The sequence below is a fragment of the Gekko japonicus genome, unplaced genomic scaffold, assembly GCF_001447785.1.
Source record: "Gekko japonicus isolate JY-2015 unplaced genomic scaffold, Gekko_japonicus_V1.1 scaffold217, whole genome shotgun sequence".
Lineage (NCBI taxonomy): Eukaryota > Metazoa > Chordata > Lepidosauria > Squamata > Gekkonidae > Gekko > Gekko japonicus.
The window spans coordinates 964,512-990,016 of record NW_015164188.1 but is presented as its reverse complement, the minus strand read 5'-3'; the positions used below and the strand labels follow the sequence as shown (position 1 = coordinate 990,016).

The 25,505-nt window shown below is 44.1% G+C and overlaps 1 protein-coding gene across 1 annotated transcript in view; it reads left to right on the top strand.

Annotated features, from left to right (window-relative positions):
* The first annotated feature begins 17,550 nt into the window (after window positions 1-17,550).
* The window catches only part of RARB (retinoic acid receptor, beta), a 61,455-nt gene continuing 53,500 nt past the window's right edge, over window positions 17,551-25,505 (top strand). The window contains exon 1 of the mRNA XM_015408243.1: window positions 17,551-17,689. Within this exon, the coding sequence (XP_015263729.1) occupies window positions 17,578-17,689 (112 nt within the window). The 5' untranslated portion in view covers window positions 17,551-17,577. The remainder of the gene's footprint in view (window positions 17,690-25,505) is intronic.

The following is a 25,505-nucleotide window of genomic DNA, read 5'->3' as shown; positions in this document are numbered from 1 at the left end:
GATTTTCAGGGAAATCGAATTCCTCTGGCGGGGAGGGATACGTTTACAGTTAATTTCAAAGGGAAAGGTGCTGTGCTTTCATGTTTGATCGCTGAGGGAAACCGTACCAACCTGCTCGGGTTGGACTGGTTTGAGCCTCTGGGTATTGCTGTTGTGGGAGTTAATAACGTTGTGGAAAATAAATGGGCTGTATTATATGCTGAATTTCCTGAAGTGTTTGGGGGCGGATTGGGAAAGTATAATGGTCCCCCAGTGTCTTTTGAGTTGGATCCTGCTATACGCCCTATACGCCTAAAATACAGGAAAGTGCCCATTCCGTTCAAGGCAAAGATCGAGGCTGAACTCGATAAGCTACTTGAACAAGGGGTGTTGGAACCAGTTCCTTGTAGTAAATGGGAAACCCCCATTGTTACTCCAATTAAACCCGATGGGTCAATACGAATTTGCGCTGACTACAAGTGCACGATTAACAAAGCCTTGCAGCAGCATTCGTACCCTGTACCAGTCATTAGCCACGTACTGGCATCACTGGGAGGAGGGAAGGTATTCGCCAAACTCGACCTGGCCCAAGCGTACCAACAACTCCCCGTGACCAAAGAGGCGGCTGACGCCCAGACCATCGTAACGCATAGGGGGGCGTTTAGAGTAAATCGACTCCAATTCGGAGTGAATGTTGCGCCGGGGATTTTTCAGAGCCTCATGGAGGGGTTGTTGAGGGGGGTGCCGGGCACGGTGCCCTATTTTGACGATGTCTTAATAGCGGGCAAATCTGATGACGAGCTGCTGTGCCGAGTGCGGGAGGTGCTCAAACGTTTTTCTGATGCGGGCCTGAAGGTAAAAAAGTCGAAGTGCCTGGTGGGAGTCCCGAGTGTGGAGTTCTTGGGGTTCCGGGTGGATGAGTTTGGGGTCCATCCTACTAACGATAAGGTCTCCGCAATCCAGAATGCCCCACGGCCACAAGGGAAGAAGGAGTTACAGTCCTTCCTAGGACTCCTTAATTTTTATCACGCCTTCTTGCCCCACAAGGCGTCGATTGCGGCCCCATTGCACAACCTGCTGCATAAAGACACAAAATGGAGGTGGGGTCCAGAGCATGAGCGGGCATTCGATGGGGTGAAAAAATTGTTGTCGTCTGATGCAGTGTTAACACATTATGATGAGGACAAACTGCTTGTGTTAGCTGCTGATGCGTCCCCATTTGGGGTGGGAGCTGTGCTGAGCCACGTAATGCCCGACGGGCGGGAAGCCCCTATCGCCTTTTATTCCAAGTCGCTAACAGCAGCGGAAAGAAACTACGCGCAGATTGACAAAGAGGCTTTGGCGCTAGTTTCCGCTGTTAAGAAGTTTCATGACTTTTTGTTTGGACGGAGATTCATACTGGTGACAGACCACAAGCCCCTGCTAGGGATTTTTGCCCAGGACCGGCAACTCCCTGATGTTATGTCCGCACGCATGTTGCGGTGGGCTTTGTTCCTCTCAGCCTACGAGTTCGACCTGGAGCACAGGCCGGGTAAGGCCATTGGACACGCTGATGCGCTCAGCCGCTGCCCTCTGCCCGGCCAGGACTTGGACCCTGCTCCTACTTGCTCCATTCTAGCTATCGAGGAACTGCCGGAGGCACCTGTGTCTGCTAAGGACATTGCTGCTGCGACAGCAAAAGACTCTGTGCTCAGTCGTGTTATTAACTGGGTGTGGAGGGGGTGGCCGGCAGGAACGTTGGAGCCGGAGTTCAAACCGTACAAAACGCGGGAAAGCGAAATGTCGGTATCAAAGGGCTGTTTGCTGTGGGGGAACAGAGTGATTGTACCGCAACGCTGGCGCGAAAAAGTGCTGAAATCACTACACGAGGGCCATCCCGGCATGGTGCATATGAAGGCTCTGGCCCGGGGATATGTATGGTGGCCTGGGATGGATGCTGACATTGAAGAGTGGGTACGGGGGTGTACGCCATGCCAGCAGGCGAGACCCGAACCGCCAACCGCCTTCCCACAGAAATGGGAATCGGCGGGGAAGCCTTGGTCGAGGCTGCACATAGATTTGGCGGGCCCAGTACAGGGTCAAATGTTTTTGATTGTAGTGGATTCTTTTTCGAAATGGTTGGAAGTGGCGCCAATGTCTACCACCACTTCCACTGCTGTTATAAATGTGTTGCGCCGCTTAATTGCCACGCATGGGTTGCCTGATGTCCTGGTAAGCGATAACGGCGCTCAGTTCGTGTCGCAAGAGTTTGCTCAATTCCTGGCTAACAATGGCATCAGGCAAATTACGTCTGCCCCGTTCCACCCAGCATCGAACGGGCAGGCAGAGCGAATGGTCCGCACGACCAAGGATGCGCTTGCCAAGCTAACATCCGGGGATTGGGGAGTGAAACTAGCGTCATTCCTTCTACGGCAACACGTAACGCCGTGCTCTGCCACAGGCCGCAGCCCGGCCGAGCTATTGATGGGGCGACGCCTAGCGTCTTTGCTGGATAGGCTGCATCCAGACCTCAACGACTTGAGGCCCCAGCAGCAGAGTGTTCCCAATAAGGTCCGCACATACGAGTGCGGAGATACTGTGTTCGCCAAGAACTATGCTGGGGGACATTCGTGGCTTCCAGCCACTGTAACTGAGGTAGTGGGTTCCCGCATGTATTTAGTCCAGCTTGCGGACGGGCGCAAATGGAGACGGCATGTTGACCAGTTGAGGCAGCGGTGGGCAACTGGCCGCCCCACCTCACAGCCAACTGAGCTACCTGACCCCGATGACCATCCCATACCTCTGCCGGAGGTGAGTACTGCCGAGCCTGCCGAGCCCAGTACTGTCCCTGAGGGAGGGCAGACCCCTTCTCTTGGACCCGCTACAAGGGATGGTAGCGTACCTGACCCACTCGAGAGTGAGTCAAGCCAAGTGCCCCCAATTCAGAGGTGCCCTGAACCTCCTACGCCGCGGAGGTCTCAGCGAATACGCAGAGTGCCCACCTATCTAAGCGAATATGATTGTACATAGTGTTTTTGCTTAGGGGGGAGGGATTTGTTATGTATTGAGATGTATATAACTGCCTTGTGAACTGTGTCATTGAAACTCCATGTTAAGCTTCGCCCCTGGGCTAGGATCCTAATGTAACCAATAGGAAGCCCTAGCCCAGAATGTGTCTGCCAATCACCGTACAAAGCGGGACCGCTTGTGATTGGGTGTATTCTCTTCAACCTCATAGGTTGTTATCTGTACAGGGGGTGTGGCTACATTAGCCGGGAGTGTTTAAATATAGACAAGCCAGTGTATTTATTGTTCTGATCTGATGGGTTCTGGCTGGCGATTGTTGTACCGTGTTCGGAGAAGTAACAAGCTGAAGAATAAACCGCATTCTTGCTGAATCACTCTCAGACTTCTTTGTTAAGCGCACGACTTAACACTTTCCCACACACTTAATGATGCAAGTGGGTTGCAAGTGCGTTATTCAACATGTGTGAAGGCTCCCATAGTCTCCTTCCATTTGTTTAACTGTTGCTATGCCATCACAGTTGTTTTCATCTCTACCGTGCCTTAGACAGCATATATGTTTTTGCTTCAAATATGCGCCTCCCAGGAGAGTCACACTACTATTGTTAAATGTTGGTGATTTCTTATTGAATGGTCTTGGGAGGATTCTTCAGTTTGTAGCGTTTTAGAACACAATAGATCCATCCAAAATTATTAGAAGGAAGAGAAAACAAACAGAGAAACAATAAGCATTGTTAAGTTCTGAGCTTAACAAAGAGTCAGAGAGTGATTTCAGTCAAAACTCAAGTTTATTCTTCTTCACGCTCACTTCTCCAACACGGTACAACATCTGATAGCCCGAACAGTTTGTCCATAGAAACTGTTCGGTATTTAAACATTCCCGGCTAATGTAGCCACTCTTACTTTACATTTAACAACCTATCAGGTTGATCGCATAAGGACCAATCATACACGTTCCCGCTTCCCGTTCGCTTGAACGTGATTGGACCAATAGTCTTGGACTTGAAGCCCTAGTCCAAGACGAAGCTTTGCATAGCTTCCCTATGGGATGATTCACCCATATCCGCATGTACTCATGTCTGCATATGAATACATTACAAGCATCATAGGTAGTTTTATACTAAGCTTGGTTCCATAGTAGCTGTTTAGTTTGGATTTATTTTCTCATTTTAGCATAGAAAACAATGACATCATTGACACCAGTTTATATGACAGTGTTTGCCGTGTTGCTTTCCCATTTTTTCTCAACCTGGATTTGTTTTGATTTTTATAAAGTTAAAACTCCACTGGTGCACTAGGCCATCTAGTGTACGCAGTCAAAGAACTGTTGAGGTTTAAAAAAGCTAGTGTCTCTCTACATTTTCCCTCTGATTTTTTGTCTTAATTAATTGTTCTCTTGCACCCGTTCCTGAATGGTTAATGATCAGTTCTTGTTTTGAGGTGGCTATCAGTAGTACTTTTCATTTTGCAACCAAAGCCATTGGCCCTTATTATATTTTTATTGGGAGATTCACAAATGTGAGCGAACAGTAAGCCATGAATTAGGCTGTAAACCTAAGGAACAAAAATAAAACTGCAGGAAGAAACGGAATCTTTGCTGAATGAGGCTTAGTTCTGAATAAACCTATAGGATCTTGCCCATGGGATTAGGCATTGCTGAATGTTTATGGGGAATATAGCACTACAAAAGAAGACCCGCAACAAAATGTTGCATAATGTGTTGTGGCCCTACCATAGTCTTTGTTGCTGGCAGTCCTCGCAAGGAACTTGTGGGGAAGGGGCATTCCCCCACCTTTGTTTCCCTCTCCCACCTTGGTTGTCAAAGTTTCCTCCTCTGTCTTTCTGCACCTACCCCTTATCTACCAATCTTCCCTTCTCTTCTCACTCTTTCTATGTCAGCTTTCCTCCCTACCCCTTCTCTAGCAATTCTTTCTCAGCCCCTTTCTCCTCTCACCCCATGTATGTGGTGTTGCCTGCCCACACCAGTAGGATGCAAGTAGCTGTAAGTATCTAGTAAAGAAGATAGTCCAGGCAGCTGAGTGTAAAACTATTTACAGGTTTATTTACACTAGCTCCACAATTGTTAGTAGCACGAACAAAGTGCTCCGCAGACAACAGGTACAACATCATAGGAATACACTATACACTGCATCAGTACCTTTATACAAATATCAGCCAATCACATCAGACTGCTTAGTCATGATGACTCCATTACTCAGTGCAGGACTGAACTGAACAGAACCAGTTTATTCCGGTCAGAATGACCCTCTGGAACTGTCAACTCCTGTCAGTTAGATGAAACTCATCTACAGCCAAGACTTATACTAACAATGTAATACTAACACTTTCTCCTCTCACCCCATGTATGTCTCATCCCCTCTTACCCCAGCTGTTCTCAGACAATGTCCTCTTTCCCCCACCCCCTCTCAGTCTGCCCCTCTCTTTCTCTCTGCTATTTCTCTACTCCCCCACAATCTCCCCCTCTTCCTCTCCCTCTTCCTCAGACAATCTCCCATTCTTTTTCTTTCTCTCCCCACAACAGAGAATCCCTTATTCTTTCTCTGTCTCTCTCTCCCTGCTCAGTGAACCCCACTTTTTTCTGTTGCTCTCCCTTTGCAGCCACGCAGGCCAGCAAACATCCCCATTTGAGAGCACTTATCGCAGGCAGCAATCTGGTTGAGGGAGGAGGGCTGACGCAGGCTTTGCCTCCTTGGGCTTCAGTTGTTGGGCCGCAGGGCCAGCTTGGGCAGCAGCAGTAGAGGGTGTGTGAGCTGGCTCACAGAGAGGTGCTGCCGCCCCTTTGGCTCCCTTCCCTCCCCAGGAGTGCCCAAACCTGGTGGCTGAAGTGGGTCTCACGGCAGGGCACATGGTTATTGGTATGGCGGCTTCCCTCAGTGTCTTTTCCCGGTGGTCCTAGCAGCAGTGGGGACGGTTATTGCCATAGTAGCTTCCCTTGTGGCTCCAGCAGCTTCTCACGTGCTTCCTGTAAGTTCGTTCTCTGTGCATGTGCAGAGCAAGCAGTTTTACTTTTGGGGGGATTTAAGTATCTCCGTATTCTTTTAAAAACATTTTAGATTTTTCTGCAAACCTGGCGAGTGCCCGAAGTTTGCTGAAAGATCTATTTACCCTCCATGTGTCCCAGATCATGGGAAATAAGTATCTGCACACAGAGGGACCCTTGGCTATTAGATATATAGATATTAAGCATCATGTAGAACCACCATTTTAATTGTGATTGTAGTTGACTGTAGAAAGGAAAAGACTGAGCAATACAAAAGTGCTATCTAAAATATAGTTTAGGTACAGACTAGCAGTAGCGAAATAGTGAGAAAATAGTGACTCTTTTCTTACTACATAACTATTGTTTGACTGTATTGAATGTATACAAGCAAGCGGTGAAATTATTATCAATTGGGTTGGGTATACAAAAGCCTTATGAGCTAGAGACATTATTGCCAAATTATTGAGGTTTATTGTGGGATGAGGGCTTGCTGTTTATGACTCCGGTTGCGAAAACGGTAAAGACAATAATCATATTGCTGAATTATCTTCCTGACGTTCCCAGCAATCAGCAGATAGCTGCTTTACATCTGATTAGTGCTACCAGACTGGTTTTTGCCAGGTATTGGAAACAAAATAATACCCCTAAGCAGCAATACTGGTTATTGAAAGTAAAGGCAATTTATATTGTGGTGAAATGAACCACTTACCAGAGTAATAGAGATGTACATAGATTAGATAATTTATGGTCAAGAGCAATATAAAAAGTAGAGCTGCTAATTGTATAACTAGATTTAATAGTAATATTGGCAACTGCTGGAATAGGATTCTCTATGTTCATATGTGTTGGTAGATCATGATTTTGTTTGGCAATGTATTTTATGTGTTTTCTGTATCTCTTTTCTGTACTTTTTTGTAATTGTTGTATTTTTTTTTTTGCATTAACATTTTATTGGGTGTACAAATATCCATATATTTTATACATATCTTTTAAAGACTATAATGTAGTGGGTTGCCGCATGGATGAACGACAGACTACAACGTGGTGCATAGCTTTATTGGTACAAACAGAACATGCAGACAAACGGCCGGCAGGCCAACTATATACACACCCGGGGACATGGTTCCCATTGGTTCCCCAGTAGAGGGACTAGGAGCCTAGTCCCTATTGTCCCTTAGAACTCAAGCTCAGGTAGAACGCTGGCCCCCGGTGGCGGCCAGCATACACAACAAAGACACTTTAAAGACAACTTCATTTCTTATATATTCTCCTCCTTCTAGGAGTCAAGCTAATAATTACAGACATATAAATAATCTCCGTCCTCTTTATCTTATTCTCTTTCCTTACCCATTTCCTTATTTTTTAAATAATTTATACAATAGTTAAAATTAAACAGATGCATTTGGAGGCTACATTGTTGTGACCAAAAACATGCACGTTTTCTCAGCAGCTTTTTGTTGCATTATAGTTTAACAGTGCATATTAATGTTGCGCTAAGTGCCAACTTTACCAAAGAATATCTTAGCAATAATTCACACCGAGTTGCTGTTTTATAAACTACATTTCATTTCAACCATCACAGAACATTTCATTAAGTCTGAATATAGGATGAATCTGACCAACTTCTGAGCCTGCACGTACATCAGCTGTCTCTGCTAGGCACCTAATCTGAATGCCAGTAGTGCAGGCACAAAATAGGTCCCTACACTGATCATATAGCTTGATTTTAATTATAAACAGAGTAAGAATTCCAGGGCAAGGGAAACTGATGTGAGTGCTGTGAGCTAAGAATGTTCTTATTCTTAAATTAAAAAAAAGAATGTTCTTATTCTGAACCTGTTGTTTTTGAAACTCTGATGACTCTCCTTTCCTCTAAAAATATCTCACAAATCCAGTGGCCCCACAGAGAATCAGGACTGTTATTTAATTGCTTAAAACAGGGGGAAGGAGTTACTATAATTTCATAGTAATGGTAAATATATTTATCCTGTATCTGAGAGAATTCTTTCCTCCAGCTGTAATGGGAGAGGAAGAATTGAAGCAGTTATGCAGGAAATGATTCTGCCAGTTTCACTAAAGATAGCTGACAGCTACAGAGACCAGTAGCCGGGTCATACTCTGGGTCAGAGCCTTTTGCATTTCCTCCAAGGTCAAGGAATAGGAGGCAAAGTAAGTTCTCTCAAAAATGTATTCTTTTCTTCAAACTGAAAATTTATCTGAACATAATCGTAAGGACTAGAATTTGAACCCCCTGTACTTGAAATCTCTCATTTGTAAACAGAGATGTGACAGTTTGTGGGAAAACATGCAAGGAAAGAAAGTGTGTTTTTCCTAAAGACCTTTCTAATTTTTTCCAAAGGAAATATTGAAAGTATTGAAGAGCATTGGGGACACACACCATTAAATACATTATCTTTTGAAATTAATGAAATGCTTTTTCTGGCGAGATTTCTGTCACTCAAAATGTACAGTATATTATTAGATAATGAGAAGTGGGGAACCCATGAGACTCACGGGAGGATCCCATCCCGGCCCCCACTCCCTTGCTGGGCCACCTGCTTGCCAGCCAACCCACATTTGCAGAGCTGCTGTCAATGGTTGCTTGGCTCACGCAGTGGGGGGTGGTCCAGTTCTTCCCCTCCTCGCTTCCCCCTGCCCACCCACAGTGCTGCCTCCTACCTGGCTCATGCAGCTATGGGTCTAGTTTTATCTTGTTCTGTCGACATCATTGCATAAAAGCTAGGGTTCACCAAGATTTGCCTTCACAGTTCCATGATGATGGAAGAAGTTGTACATTGAAAAATTCTAAGTCCGCAGTAACATCTCAGGAACTATTTCACAGTCTGGAGCCAGTATGGAGCAGGCTAGAAAGACTTGGGGGGGGGGAGCATTGTGACCAGCTATAACATTTAAAACCAAATATAAATTTTGGATGTACGTAGCTGGAGGCATGAGACTTTTCATGCAAGTTGAAGGGGTCGTGGTCCTTGGCTCTTAGGTCATGTCTCCTGCCCTGTGGCCTCGGGCAAACTGGCCCACTGGATCCAGGATCCAAGATAGTCCAAGACTGTAGCTGGTTATTTGTTTTATTTAAATTACTTTTTAAAAAATTTATTTATTTATTTATTTATTTATTTTTCACATTTATATCCCGCCCTTCCCAGTGGGCCCATTTTGTAAGACACTTCGGGGAGAAAAGCAGATAAATATTTAGGTAGGTGGTGAAGAGGTTAGAGTATCAGGCTAGGATCTAGAAGACTTTTGTTCAAATCCCTCCTTGGCCATGAAGCTCACTGCATGATCTTGGGCATCACCCATTCTCACCTGGCCATTACATGCCTTATAAGACTGTTGTGAGAATGAAACGAGGAAGACAGAATCACATATGCCACTCCTCCGAGCTCCTTGGAGGTAAAGCAGGATAAAAATGCATCAGATAGATGAAAAATACATCAGATAGATTTTCTTGAGCAAGTGTTAGCCTGTCTGAATTTTGATAGGGCTTTGTTCAAATCCATCTTTGGCTTTGATGCTTTCTCCTGTGCCATTGAGCAGATCCTACAAGCAAAACACATGTGTATATATGTATCTCCGGGGGCTTTATGCTAATATCCTAGTAAGGTACATTACACTGTATTCAGGTTGGCCTGTTCTCTGTCCAAATTTATAGAAGGATCATCTGGGTAATCACAGTTAATGCAAACTTGCTGCATGGCATTTCTCCCCCAAAACCTCAGAGCTTGCAATGAGCGTTTCTGTTTATTTAGGCAGTTTACAACATGATTTACCTGCCATTGTATAAAATGAATCATATTAAAAACATACTTCAGAAACTAAAAATAAAGAAATTTTCCCTGGTCAGGCAATTTTTTCCTCTCCAGATGCAGAATGCTTTTACCTGTGGACCTTAAATTTGGATGGCTTGCCAAAGCAATATCTGTCTACAGAGAGAAAATACTGTGTGCTACAGGCATAGATTCATCAAACATTTTCATACCGTTTGCTGTCAAGGTGATAAGTTCCGTAGGATTTGTGTTGATTTAAAATGGCTAAGAATTTTGAGCAAAAGGGCATTTGGCTTAGCGTCATAATGGGCTTGATACACACAATGGCTTCCTTTGTACCCAGATGGCATTCTGAAGTCCTTTGTGACACTGGTTATTAAATCTGTTCAGATCTTCTTTAAGCAACCTATCCCTGAATTAAACTCTTTCATGTTTGACATAGTAATAGACAAGCATTACAAAAGTAAATAGCAACAAGGTTGGCTTCTTTCTTTCATTCTTTCTTTTTTGGCATTGTGTTAAAGTAACATTGTCTAAATGGGTTACTTTGGCTTTAAATAATGGACCTAGTAACTGGCTTTATTTGCTCCCGGGGTACATGTGGTTTCACATACCATTCTCCACTTTCAATGGAGCAGATAAGGTAACAACACAATTAAAAGTGAAAAATAATCCGTCTGCTTTGCCCAGTGGTGAATGCTCAGAGAACACACACTGATACAATAGATTTTGAATAATTTATGCCAGGCCTTTTTCCCCCCTCCTTGCAATCTGTAAATGAGGACACCTAATGCGACATGGCCGGGACGATACTCTATCCATCTCCTGTTAAGATAAGAAAGGGCTGGGGGGGGGGAGCAATGTTTCAGTGAAAATCTAGCAAAATTTTAGGGGGGGGGTACTAAAAAGCCGTGTAAGACGGCCAGGATTTGCATTTGCAAACGGAGAAAAGCAAAGCAGGCATTTAAAATGCTTCTCCTTCATTGTATCTTTTCTTAATTCACTAAATTAAAACTGCAGCTTCTGCATTCCTTCCATGAACTGTTAGCATGGTGCCTGCTAGAACAAAGCTCTCCACAGTCCTGGTTCATCTGCAGGCTATATTTAAAAGGCAAACAAGAGAGGAAGAGATGCAATTTTGAACATATTGCTGTAACACGGTATTATATTTTTGCCTGGCAAGGATAATATCGTTCCTGCTTATTTTTGTCACTGAAGCTCCTGTGCTCCTATCGCAGAGAATTTATGTGGGCGCCAGTAGTGCCCATTAACACTAATGAGAATTGTTCATGTAAATTCCTTATGCCTCACAGGCATAATACATCCCTTGTAAGAGTACTCAACACTAATAAATAGAGCAAAATGTGGGCAAATGGGTTCTTAAAAAAATAACTTATGTGACTTTATACCCCCGCCAGCTATTAATTTAAAGACATTATGTCATTACTATTATTGTTATTACAGATAATAAATTATACTCTCCATCTTAGTAAGTGCAGTTTTCTTGGAGGATAATGCCAAATATACAAGGCAAGGTTGAAACCCAGACTGTTGTGCAAATGCCATTTAAGAAATTTCAGTTTATAACCCTCCATTCACTCTGCTGATATCTCAAAAGGCGGTGTCTTTTCGATTCCACACAAATTCTACATAAGCACTAACCAAGGAAAACAAGGACCATGTTGGGAGCTACTCACACAAGAGCTAGCGGTGTAGTGATTAGAATATTGGATTATACACGAGAGGCGCAGGTTCAACTTCCTTATCTGCCATGAAGCTCTTTAGGTGTGCTTGGACCACTCACTCTCTCAGGTTAATCTACTTCACAGAGGTGCAGAACTGTAGCCAGAAGCACCCCCAGGGAGCACCACAAATAACATAAAAAAATGGAAGTTGGGGGGCCTGGGCTGGATGGGAAGTTGGGGGACCTTGGCAGGGGGGACGGGCCCCGAGATGCCCCACTGTAGCTACAGGCCTGTAGAGGTGTTATGGTAAAAATAGAAAGAGAGAAGATGTAAGCTGCTTTCAGCTCGTTGAAGGAAAGATATAATGCAAATCAAGAACCCACTGGCCTATAAAAGCTTGCTTTTCAATGCTAGGTCAGTCACAGGGAAAACATTTAATCCTGGATGAGAGGGGTGACCTAGCATGTATCACTGAGACCTATTTAGAGGAGGGGGGAGGGGTTGATCTCTCTCAACTGTGCCTCCCTGGATACATCTGCATAGAACTGATGGACAAGTAGTGGGGATATTTCTGTAGTCTTTCAGGATTCTGTCCCTTTAGAACAGTGCCCTCTCCAGGACTTCCCTGGTTTTGAGAGTAAGTACCTAGTGGCTCAGAGGTTAAGATGCTGAGCTGCAGACCGGAAGGTCTCTAGTTCGGCAGTTTGAGACCCTAGTGCAGCATGACGGAGTGAGCTCCCGTCTCTGGCCCCAGCTCCTGCCAACCTAGCAGTTTGAAAGAAAAAAACTGCAAAAAGATAAATAGGTACCACTTTTGTGGGAAGGTAACAGCATTCCGTGCGTCTCAGCGTTTAGACATACCGGCCACATGACCATGGAAACGTCTTCGGACAACGCTGGCTCTTCGGCTTGGAAACAGAGCCTCCTAGAGTTGGATTCGACTGGCTTTTGACCAAGGGAAACCTTTACTTTTACCTTTTTCCGAGAATGGAACTCCTCGGTTGTGGCACTGAAATTATGGAATTCTTTCCTCAGGGAGACTCGTTTGTTCCCATACATCACTGTCTTCTGCCAGCAGATGAAGATTTCGGTTCTGTTTTGCTGTTCCCTTAATAACCTCCATCCTGTCTATGGAGGGAGGGAGGGAGGGAGGGAGAGAGAGAGAGAGAGAGAGAGACACCATGACATCACATGGAAGTGACATCAGCACGTTGGGGACATCGTGTTAAGATAAGAAAGGGCTTGGGGGGTGTGGCGATGCTCTTGTTTTTGGGAAGAACTCTATGATTTGAGGCTGATTTTACCATAGAGTTTTGCCTCAAAAGCAGAGCATCACTGTGCAACATCCCTGATGTGTTGACGTCACTTCTGTGTGACATCGGCACATCACGGCACTCTGCCCCACACCTGGAAAGTTCCCTCCCACCCCCTGCTGGCACAGCATTCAGACCTGGTACCTCCACTGCCCTGTGGGGTTATTACCCTGATGCCCAGCTGAGCAGTTGGAGATGCCTAGTCCATAAAATTCTGGTTCTTGTCCAATACATTTTGACAGCCACATAGACAGTGTTATCAAACAGTGTGCTTGGCTGTCAACCAATGTGGTGTATGTTCTTAAATGATTTAATAGCACATTTGCCTTATGCCTGGTGTGCATCGGATGTCCAGTAGGTGCTTGACAGGCCCGTTATTTGTGTGGTCTGGGGCCCACATATTGCATTTATTCACATTTGCAGTGAATTTTTTCCAGTGAAGAATCTCAATGTGGTCAAATGAGCACAATAAATTCTAAAATAAATAATACAAGAAAAACAACATTTTATTTACATTTTTCTGCAGTCTAGAGAGTTTGTTATTTATTATGTTTGTGTGCAGTCTTTCTTCTCTGGAATTCAAAGCAACACAAAAAGGATTCGCAAGAAATTTTCCATAAGACCATGGGTTGGATCCAGCAGAGCATTTCTGCTGGTGCAAGGAAATCTCAGCATGCATTCTGGGCTGCTGCAGGAGAAGGAAGTAGAGGAAGTAACGTTTCATGGGGCAATTCTGCCAAAGTGGTGCAGTGGATCCAGCCCCACATCCTAATAAATTGTCTCTCAGTTCTTTTTTTTTTTGGGGGGGGGGGATCTTAAAGCATTCATTTCTGTTGATTACTGGAGTAATGGGTATTTTAAAATAAATATTTTATACTAGCTTTCCTATATATGGGAAATTATTTTTGTTGCTTATTAAGCACATCGACACATACAAATCTCCCTGTATTGCAAATGGATCAGTGAGCCCTGATACTTTCTTGTTTTTTGTGGTTAGAAATTCAGGTTCTTCCTGTAAATGAGAGGGCTCTTCTCATTTTCCCTTCCTGAGCAATTGTAATTAAACCCTGGGTTGAAAGGATTGCTAGGCCTGGTAGCCTAACAGGATGACTGTCAAACAGGTGACCTATAAATACAAGTCAAGTGGCTACAATATCCTTCTCGTAAAGATTATATTGTGGGTTTGGTTTCCCTTGTTCTGTGTATTGGGTGGCGCATTTTAAAAAAAAATATTGTTGTTTTGCTTCTCTATGATACCACCAAGAACATGGGTTTCGATCCAGAGGGTTTCTGTGAGCTGAAGACACTTCTTTGTGAACAAGGGAAAAGGTCTCCAATTACTGTTGATTCTCCCCAGATACGGCTTCCCATAACATGTCACTTGACCTTCAGGAATGATTGGGGAGGTGCAGTGGTTGCAGCAGGTTTAGTGGGAAGCCCTGTTGCATAAGCAGAGCTCTACTCAAGCTTCTTTGAATCCAAGCTGTGTTTTGTGCTCAGTGCTTTTAGAAAAGCATGAAGAACAAGAACTTAGTTTGAAAAAGAGTTTCCAAGAGAGTTCTGGTAATCCAGTTTGGTATTGGGGGGTTGGTATCTTGCTATAGTTTGTATTCATTTAGATCACATTATTTTGGATCTTGCTCATTTGTGAAGGACTTGCAAGCAACCATTTAGGGGTTCTTAAAAGGTCAGAATTAACCTTTAATTGACAAAGCATGGGACCAGCCCAGGGTAGATTTCATGTTATTCAAAATGTAGATGTAGGGGATATCTCATTCAGACCTGTCATTCAGCTCCTCCTCCTGACCTTTTGGATCAGTTAAGACATCACACAACACTATGCTTTATTTTAATTTTAGTTAGCTTGTAAAACCAGAATTTAGCACAGTCATCCAAATTCTGTTCTGGGTTAAAAACACTGCTTTTGTTGTCTTCTTTTTCTAGTCTGGGAGGCCATTGTGGGGGGGTGGGGAGCCACAATTAAACCAGCATTTATTAACTCCTGGATCCTGGCTTCAGATCCTGGTTTTGATAGACCATAACTAACCACAGAAAGTCAGTTTGGTGTAGTAGTTAAGAGCATGGACTCTCTGAGAGATCCGGGTTTGATTCAGGTTTGAACCCAGTATGACCTTGGGTCAGTCACAAGTTCTCTCAGAGCTGTTCTCTCAAGAGCAGTTTTCTCAGCGCTCTTTCAGCCCCAACTACCTCACAGGGTGTCTGTTGTGGGGAAGGGAAGGGAAAGGAGATTATAAGCCACTCTGGGACTCCAGTCTCCTGCTGCTCTTGCATCTCCTCCTCCTCCTCCTCCTCCTCCTTCTTCGTGGTGTGTCCTGCATTCAGACAATTGCACTGATCAGAGTTGCTTTAGTTAAGCCTTGGTTTTGCATGATTTCTGAACCCAGCTATATAATCTGCTTCCCATTGCTGCCTGGCCATCTTCTCATTTGATTGTTTCCTCTCTTCTGGTTTCACAATTACACAGTATTGAGCCTTGGTAAGATAGGAATAAATAGGATATTTCAGTGTGGTTGCACAGTTCTAAATCTTGTGTAGTGTATGTTCTGTTGGACTAAAATGTTTTGTTCAATCAATCAGTTGTTTTAGAGAGCCACTGGTAAATTATATAAGTAGTAGAATTTTTCAGGTAAACGGGGCTATTATAGTTTAACAGGCATTAAATTGGCATAGCACTTCAGAAAGCTGATGGAGTAGTGCTATTACTCCCCTCTACTGAACAAAAATCCTACAGTATGATACAGACTCTTCATGTGGATGGCTGATTACATGGGGGGCCTCACGCTTTGAAAAGACATCCATGTGACTGGTAGTGAATGACAGTAGTGGGTCCAACCCAGGTACACTCTCAGCTATCTGTGTGATAGAATAGCTTGTACTGCACCCGTGGTAGGGTATGAGCTTTCGTGAATCACAACTCATACCCTACCACAATTTTTGTTAGTCTTTAAGGTGCTACTGGACTCTTATTCTTTTTCTACTGCTACAGACAGAGTAACACAGCTACCCATTTTCATTGTACTGCATTGGCTGCCCGTCTGTTTCTGGGCATAATACAAAGTGCTAGTTCTTACCTTTAAAGTCCCAAATGGCTTGGGACCAGGGTTCATGAAGGACTACCTCCTCCCAGATTGTCCAACCTGCCAGTGATGATCTGCCTTTTGAGGTAGTTGGCAACCAAAGAGAGGGCTTTCTTGGTAGTGGCACCTCTCCTAGGAATGCATTTCCCCTTGATGCTTGCCTGGCTCCTAGGTTGCTTCCTTTGAGGCACCAAGCTTCACTCAGGCTTTTAGTTAAGGGGTTGATCTTTTAGTCTGGAAACTGTTGTTTTAAGCTGTCAGTGGTCTGTTCTTATGGTCTTACTATGAAAAAGGCCCGTTGTGGAAATAAATACAACGGCCTCTAGAAAGAGGCTCTGGGTGGGTGCCCCGGCCTTGGACACTCAGTGTCAATTTGCTGTGGGGAACCTCAGCAGGGTATAATGACACTGAGTCCACCATTTTCTCCAGAGGAACTGATCTCTGCTACCTAAAGAACAGTTGTAATTTTGAGTAATCTCTAGCCCTCACCAGGAGATTGGCAATGATGGTTCCCCAGAAGAGAATGGTTGGTTTGGAGGGTGGAGTCTATGGCTTTGTACCTGTCCGAGGTCCCACGCCTCCTGAAACCTCACCCTCTCCAGGCTCCATCCCTCACATCTCCAGGAATTTCCCACCTGGAGTTGGCAACCCTATCTCCTGCCCAGCCAATCATCAACCTACCTTTATTTCCCCCTCACTCTTCAGCTTTCCACCCCCCACACACCTGCAGCCTCTCCCGTGCTCTGAAGCCCTGACTGCTACATCACATTGGCTATCATATGGGGGCCACCTCAGCAGCATATAAGGATACAGAACCCACCATTTTCTCCAGGGGAACTGATCTCTGCCATCTGGAAAGCAGTTGGAATTCTGAGTGGTCTCCAGTCCTCACCTGGAGATTGGACACATTTTACCTCAGAACAGCAAAACTGGTTAGAATGTTAGAGGCAAAAGCCAATTAAGTCGCATATGCAAACGACCTATGTGTTCCGAGGCAAAGGCCAATGAGGCTGCATATGCAGATAACCTCTGTGTTCTGACTGGCTATGGGGGGGAGACGAACAGCAAACTGTTTAGAATGTTGGAGGCGAGACTGAGGCAAAGCAGCCAGTGGATAGGGAGACCCTCTGAATGACAGATCAGAGAGCAAACTGATTTTGGAGCGTGTGGAATGTTCTAGAGAAGTGCCACCACCATTTGGCTTTTATTTATAAGGGAGATATGTTTTTGCTGGGCCTGATTTTTTAGTACTGGATTTAATTTTTTATTTTTTTTGTAAACCTGCCAGAGGCAGGTTCCTGGAGAAGCCACATAATTTTTTTCTAAATTCATACATACATACATACATACATACATACATACATACGAACATACAGTACTTTCATCCAGCTGCTGCAGAGTCTTCCCCAATTATATGCATGAACCTGGGTTTGTCCTGTATTTTTGAATGCTTGTTTTGTGTATTGGATGGCTCTACCCTGCTGGAAAACCACAGTGTTTATTTTTTAGTTAAACTCTTATTTCCTGTGCTGTAAAGAAGTATTAGATGTTGAATATTTCATGACGGCTTTGAAGGTTATCAAAACCTAGTCATGATGTTGCATCTCTTTCAATCACAAGAGGGAACAGTTGGCAATGTGATGAGAGGTTTCATTTCATTCCTTTTTTTCTGCTTGATTGCAGGGTTTTTTCCGCAGAAGCATTCAGAAGAACATGGTTTATACATGTCACCGAGATAAGAACTGTGTTATTAATAAAGTCACTAGGAATCGCTGCCAGTACTGCAGACTACAGAAGTGCTTTGAAGTGGGAATGTCCAAAGAATGTGAGTTGACAACCTCAGCAGCTTTATATGGATATGTATATAGTGGAATGGATATATTCTATTGCCTGCCCACCCCCTCATATATATGGCGCTACCTTGTCAGAAGTAATAGCTTAAACATGTTTTCTAACAGATGAACATCTCTTTTATCCTGATTTGCATAAAAGGTCTTCTGTCACACAGAGCAGTGTTCTTCAACTTTCCCATAGCCATGACCAACCTTTAACCCTTTGCCCAATGGCAGCATGAGATCTATTTAACTACAACGCATATGACAGGAAATTACACGACATCAGAGTCAAGTGACAGGAAGAGGAACCAGAGTTATGAATGCTCCCTCTAAGCTGTGGAGTCTTGTGAGCTGCTGGCATTAAAGTTGTGAACAAGCGATTTGGCTACTGCATGAATTAGTTTGCTCTGGAGCCATCCTTCCTGAGCTAAGACACAAATGCCTGAGTCAGAGGCTAAAAACTGTGACCCAGCTCACACTAACTCAGCTTAGAGGGAACACTGGTTATGACCATGCTACTGGGGGGAGGTGTTCCACTCTGGCAGGCATGCACTGAGCATTGGAGGACAGACTAGTGGGAGTGGGAATGGCTAGGGCAGGCCAGATTGGTGGAAGACAGAAAGGGCAAAAGAGAGCTTTTACACATGCATGGAGCATTGGTGGACCAACTGACACAGGTATGGAGCAACCGGCCAGGCAAGGGGGAGAGAGGAAGCTTTTATCAGTCTGCTGCTGGGTGACCTCTTATCACTGTTCTGTTTGTCTCAGCTCGTGTGCACAGATAGGCCAGAACTTGCAGGGCTCTTTTTGGGCAGGAACGCACTGGAACAGAGTTCCGGCTGGCTCCCGAGTTGGCCACGCCCAGCAGGAGCTCATTAGCATAATAGGCCACACCCAATAGCAGAAACTCATTAGGATTGGCTACATTAGGGGTGTGTGGCCTAACATGCAGAGGAGTTCCTGCTACAAAAAAAGTCCTGGGTTTTGACAACAAACAAGGTCAACAGAATAAGAAGGGAAAGGTGAGTGTGGCTGGATGACCACACTTCTGGTAACATGGGGGTGTGGCCTAGTGTGCTAATGAGTGGTGCTGTCAGAGTGTGGCCTAATATGCTAATGGATTTTGCTGTTGGGTGTGGCCTATTATGCTAATGAGTTCCTGCTAGGCTTTTTCTACAAAAAGAACCCTGGCCAGAAGCATGGTGCCTTTGCTTTCTGCATATGTGCACTAGTAGCAGATCTCCCAAAAGTAGCAGAAGAAATTGTCACTTGAGAGGGGCTCATGACACATGGGTGGGAACCCATGGGGTGAAGACCACAGACAGAGGAGACACATGGGTATATGCTGTAGCTCATGCAGGTCAGAGCCCTCAACCCTCAGATGTGTTGAATCCCTGTAAGATACTCAGCAACTCTTGGCAGTCAACTCGCATGCCAGAAGTTGTTTTATTTCAGTTTCACAGTATGAAGACATCCTGATTCCTACTTATTGCTGTACTTGCAGTATTTACAGGTCAGGATTGAGATACTGATCTAGCTGCAGAGTATGCTTCTATGCAGATATGCCCAGCGAACACATGGATGAAATTCATAAGTTGGAGCTTTAAAGTGCAGTGTTCACGTTCCTGTGTGAAAGATAAATTCATTGATAACAGACAAGGGAAGGCAAGCTAAGTAAGACGTCTCTGTAGAGAGATGAAATTGTGAAATTGTTAGGCGTGTGCAAAATCCAAATGGAAAAAGACAGTCTTGGAAAGAGATCTCTATTAGTGAAGATTGGTGAGCAAGCAAATAAACACAGGCGAAGGTGTAGGAAGAGTGGCAGGGTAACCTGGAATGGGGAAGTGTTGCAGAATGTTTCTCTTGATAGCATTAACTACCTCAGCAGAACCAGCCTGAAAGAATACAGGGAGCAATCCTAAGCAAATCTCATGTTATTCAATGGGGCTTACTTTTAGGAAGTGCTTTAGGATTGCAGCCTTCTTTCTCAAACCTAGTATTATATAACGGTGGACACTTGGGTAAGCATGCAGATGCCTAGCAAGGAGCATTTCTGTAGATTTTATGTATACTTGTGAACATCAGGAGTTTTCCTTCCTAAGTCATACACACTGCCCATACCTGGTAGTAGGTTAGACACAGAAGATTTTGTAACAAATTGCGTCTTAATTTTGCTCTGGAATGTGTTCCACTAGGTTTCCATTCCTCTGTTGACTGTAAGAGGTGCGTTTTCTAACCAAACTGTAATGTACACCAGAGAACTAATCTAAGCATCTGTGTTTCTTCAATTAGCTGAAACTCCACAGTTAGAATACAGTACTGTGAACTTTAGATGTGAAAGCAAAACAGATTGTAAAGCTGGTCTTGTGTTTACAGGCTGCAGAAGGCATCTGAAAAGCAAGATGCCCTGTGTGTAATAAGATCTTGGTTGCACCTGCATTAAGAAATGTATGACAGGCTTTGCCTGTGTGGCAGCCAGAGACAGCAGCAACTGCTTGTATAAATTGCCTTGTTACTGCACTGTAGCAACCTCACAGTAGAATCTGGAATTGTGTGTGTCAGCTTAGAGTCCGTGTAAAATATTCAGGTGATAATTTTTCAGTGGCAGGGAAGGAGAGTCATAAAAGTACAGGTATCGATATCTTGCAGGTGCAATAAGGGTAAAGGAGCACCTGTTATTACTAACAAACACGCAGCTTAAAATGGTTCTCCATTTATTTAGTCCCATCGGTTCCACCTAGACCAATAAAAATCAAATTGAGCTGCATCTTAAAAGCATTTTTTGTATTTTGGTTGGAGTTGCTAATGTCTCAATATAACATAAGAAAGTGGCCCAGAAAGAGCTATAAATGCACCTGTTGCGATCGATTCGTGAAGTGGGTGAGCCGAGGGATTTTTTTAAAAACTTTCATTTTTATTCTTGAGTACAATACAAACTGTGTTCCTCACATAGGAGGTAGATGCTACACAGCTTTTTGGAAAGTTTGCAGAACATGCAAGCTTCAAGGGTTTCTCTCCCCCCAAAAGTACAGTACTCAGAAAACAGATTTCATTTTTTTAAAAGATAGCCTAAGACTTTTTGTTGTTGCAGACTTCCTGAGTTGCCAACAGGCCTGGAGACAAATGTCCTGTTCCTTCCCTCTTTTTCTTTGCCAGTGTCTAAACTGCTGTTTCTTCACGCATGAACACACATCTGGCTCCTCCCTTCATCTAGGACAGGGGATCGCCTCCTCCAAGCCCTGCTGACTGCTTGCACAAAGCCATTTCCTAACAGTTAAGACACACTGAGGTAATAAGTACACTGGTTTAAGAAATATTTTGTGTCTTGGCCTCTGTCTTCCCCCAGGCATGTCACTTTAGACCAAACTCATACAATAGTCTTGTTCACAATAACCAGTCTCCAAGCTTGTAACGTCATCTTTTAAAAGTTTTGAACACTGTGTCATAGTGGTTAGAGTGGTAGACTTTAAACATAGGGTTGCCAGCAGACATAGAGAAAAATGCCCTGTCACTTTAATAGAAGCTTAATACATGGAAATGGGCAAGTGAAGTTTTTCATAGCATAGAGAAAAATCACCATGGTAAGCAACATTCCATTAAGCTTCTGTTAAAGAAGCAAGACATTTTTCCTCCAGGTTGTTGGCAACTCTGTTTAAGTGGGGAAGCCCATATTCATATTCCTACTCAGCCATTAGGCTAAACATCCAGCTTCTACAGCATTTCTAATCTGATAACTCTTCTACTATCTAGCCTATATATGGTCTTAACATTTTAAATCATCACTGCAGGCTGTGGAAGGTCAGTACTTCAGCAGTTCGAGACCTGAGTGTGCAGCATGACGGAGTGAGCTCCCGTCTCTAGTTCCAGCTCCTGCCAACCTAGCAGTTCGAAAGCAAGAAATTGCAAGTAGATAAATAGGTACCACTTCAGTGGGAAGGTAACAGCATTCCGTGTTCCTTGGTGTTTAGTCATGCCGGCCACATGACCATGGAAACGTCTTCGGACAGCGCTGGCTCTTCGGCTTTGAAACGGAGATGAGCACCGCAACCCTAGAGTCGGATTCGACTGGCTTTCGAGCAAGGGAACCTTTACCTTTACCTACACATATAAAAGAAAGTCCCCTCACCGTAAAATCAATGCCCAGGCCAAACTGCTGGACCTAGAGACACCAAATTCGGGGAGAGCACTCCTCCCGTGGCGTAGGTGCTCGCTAAGAAGGAATTTTTAGAAATTTGACCCCTAAGTGGGTCAAAAGGGGAAAAATCTGCTCCCCCCATTTATTCCTATACAGCTGCCAGGTGGCTGCCTCTCTGCACCCCCCACTCTCTGATTGGTTAACTGTAGAGCTCAGTGTTCTGAGGTAAAAAACCCCCCAACGGTTACAGGGGACTGTACGGAGCTAATGACAGATGAGGAAATCAGGAATGGCCAAGAACCACCTGTGAGGTGAAGCAAAGCTGCTAGCCTAGCCTCTCTGATGGCTTCCAACACACTCCCCCCACCTCCTACACCTAACAGGTCACTGGACAGGCAGCTGCCTGTCAGGTGTAGGAGAGGAGGTGGGATGCTTACAGCTGCCGGGGAGGTTTGCTCAGCAGGATTGCCTTAGCACTGCCGCTGGCCCAGCCTCCCCAATGCCTTTAAATACAACCCCCCCCAACACCAGACAGGCAGGTGTCTGTCAGGTGTAGGAGCAGGGCCAGGGTATGAATGTTTATGGGGAGATAGTAAAGGACATTTCTAGGAGCCATTTCGATGCGTGCCTGCCTCATGAACCTGAAGAAATGTCCACCACATCACCACTCCCTCACACCAACTCCCCCTCACACCTCTCACCTCTTACTGCCTCCAAGAAAGATCCTGGCAAACGTCGAGCCAGATACACCAATGTTACAAGGAGGAGGCAACTTAGGAATGCGGCAAAGACATTTGCACATAGTACTCCTGCAGTGCACTGAGCTGCGCAGGCCAAGTACCAGCAAGATCACCCTGAGGTGCTCAGAACAGCACAGTCTCCATATGAGCAAAACAATCCAAGAACACAAGTAGAGAGGCCATCACTTTCGTAGAAGGTAGCAGGAGTGGACTTAACAGACGACTGCTTCTTAAATGGACAGTGGCCTGCTCCAGAGTGAGCTCATCAAGCAGCCTGGTGATCCTAGCACTTGAGGGCAGAACCACCAATGTGGTCTAGAGAGAGGTCCTTCAGTAGACAGGAAAAAAGGACGTATGTCTCATTTTATTTCTTACACTGCAATCTTCTCTGTTAGAATTCCTACAACAAATGTCACATTTCAAACTTCACATCATCAGTATTATAACTGGATTTACGGAACTTAAATACAGTAGCGAAGCACGGGTAGCAGGCTACCTCATTACCACCTGGTAGTTTTGTATCAGAATTGGATCAGTACTAGGCTTGGGTAATGGTGAGAAACAAATAGCCAAATATTGGGCATGCTGTAAGTATTGGAGCAGTGAGGTTTCTTGTCGGCTTTCTTGGTGCCATAATTCTGTTAAATTTGCCACAGTGTTGAAGTGAATCCATAGCTGAAGGGTAGGGAAGATTCCCTCCCCAGCCTCAGCAGGGGCCATGTTTGCAGCTGTTTCCACTTAAGAAAGGTAAAGCCAGAGGGACCATTAGTTTATACTTCGCCCATGCTCTTGATGTGCTTTAAGGTGGCCCTCAAGTGCCTGATTGACTGTGAGTGCATTGCCCCTTTCAGCATGAATGCCGTAAAGAAAAGGCAAAAAGGTGCTCCCAGGGCTGGATAGGAAAACCGGCCCATGCTGCTTAACCAGCCCCAAATGGAAAAGTTAATCATGGTGGACACGTGCAAATAACAACCCAAATTGCTTGCTCTGGAGGCCAAAGAAAGAATGAGTGCCCAACTTGAACTGTGTAAAATTCTCTGGGTATCTATTACTGTTTAGTTCTGTGGCTACCTCATGAAATAGCAAAACAAGGAGCACGTAGTCCCTGAGGCTAAATTCTGCCCTTTGAGGCAGCATCAGTAGATACCAGCGTTGAATAGAGAGCAGGCTTATACCATCCTCACAGTTAATAGGATTTTAAAGACACAGATGAGTATCATATGCTCTCAGAAGAGGACTAGATCACATTTGTTTTATTCGCCAGTGATTTACTTTCAAATGCAGTTAATTCCAGAGATTTGTGGCAAACTAATTATTCTCCTTGCAGATATTCAGAGATTTTATGACACTTTTTACTGTGGTTTCCCCCCCCTGGAGGAGCTAATGAGTCATAGTAGATGATATATACAGATTTGTATTCTCTTTCACTTTCTGTCCTGTCCACACAGTGTAACTTAGACTGGAACTGTATTTTGTAGAGGGGAATGATTTGGCTTTAATCCAGCAAATTTATTTATATAATTAATTTAAAAATATTTATATCCAGCTTTTCTCCTGCTGTCCCTTTTAAAGCAGGACTCAAAGCCAGACACTTTAAATTACATGAATGATGAATAAGACATTTTCTTTTGTGCAATACATAGGATTGCCTCTTTGGTCCTCTTTGCAGGGTTCACTTAACCTTAAGAGTTGCATCATCAGATCTCGGAAGCTAAGCAGGGCCGACCCTGGCAAGTATTTGGATGGGAGACCTCCAGAGAATATCAGGGTCAGGTGGAAGATGTAGGCTATCAAGCCACTTCTCTGAACATCCTCCATGCCGCAGTAGGAGTTCCCAGAGGTCGCCATGACTTCCAGGCACGGGCGCATGCACACACACATGTACACACATGCACAAATACAAAACTATCCCCCCCAAAGAGTTGCATAAAAGGCAATAGCTCAACAGGTAATGCTTGTATCTGCAACGTTTGTGTGGGGAGGATCGATAATTAAGTATGAACTACATATTAGAAATGTACTAATTTCCCTATGCTTCTCTATCCCCAAATATGTGACAAAGAATGTGGTAATACGAGGGCTCCTAACTCATGCATTTATTTATTTGTTTAAAGTTATATTCTCTTAACTGAAGCTTGGAGAGTAGGTTACACATAATAAAAATCAGTTGTTAATACATGAAACCAATATAATGATAATATCCATGATGGGGGGAAAGGAAGGGAAAAAGTATAACTTCATCTAACCTACATAAAAACCAACAGTGTTGACAAAAAAAAAAAAACCTCAGTAAACCCTAAGATTTTCTTTTCTTTTTTTTCTTGAATCCCCGGAGGGATATTTTTTTATTTTGCAAAGACTACAAAAACTACAAAGAAATATTAGGGAGGGGACTACAACTAAGGATAAAGGAAAGCAAACCACACTAAACTAAAACCCCAAGGGGAGCAGATCTTTTCACTGTTAGTAAAAATGTTAGTACAATTAGTTTTAGTATCACAATATACTTGTAGAGTTCTTGCCTATAACAGTTCGCTATTTATATGTTATTTTGTTAGTTGTTATGAGAGAAGTCTCTGATCATCTTCTTATTCTTCGCTTCAAAAGGCCATTTTCCAAGTCCTTCTGCCTATACTTCGGCTTTCTTTCTCTAAAATCGTATACCACTCTGGCAGGTCCTGCACCCTTTTCTGCCACATAATCCTCTTCCGTTCCCGAGATAGCAGAGTCACTAGACTTCGTTTCTTCCTCTTTGGACTCTTTGTCTGTCCCCAGCTGACATCTCAAAAATTCTTTAGCTTTAAAAGTGGAGTCTATCTTCTCTCTTCTATCGATGATCTTAAAGATGCCCTCTGGAACCGCCCACCTTTACGATATCCCATTAGTTTGAAGAAAATTGTAATTTTTCCTCTTTTGTCTAATTTCAAATGG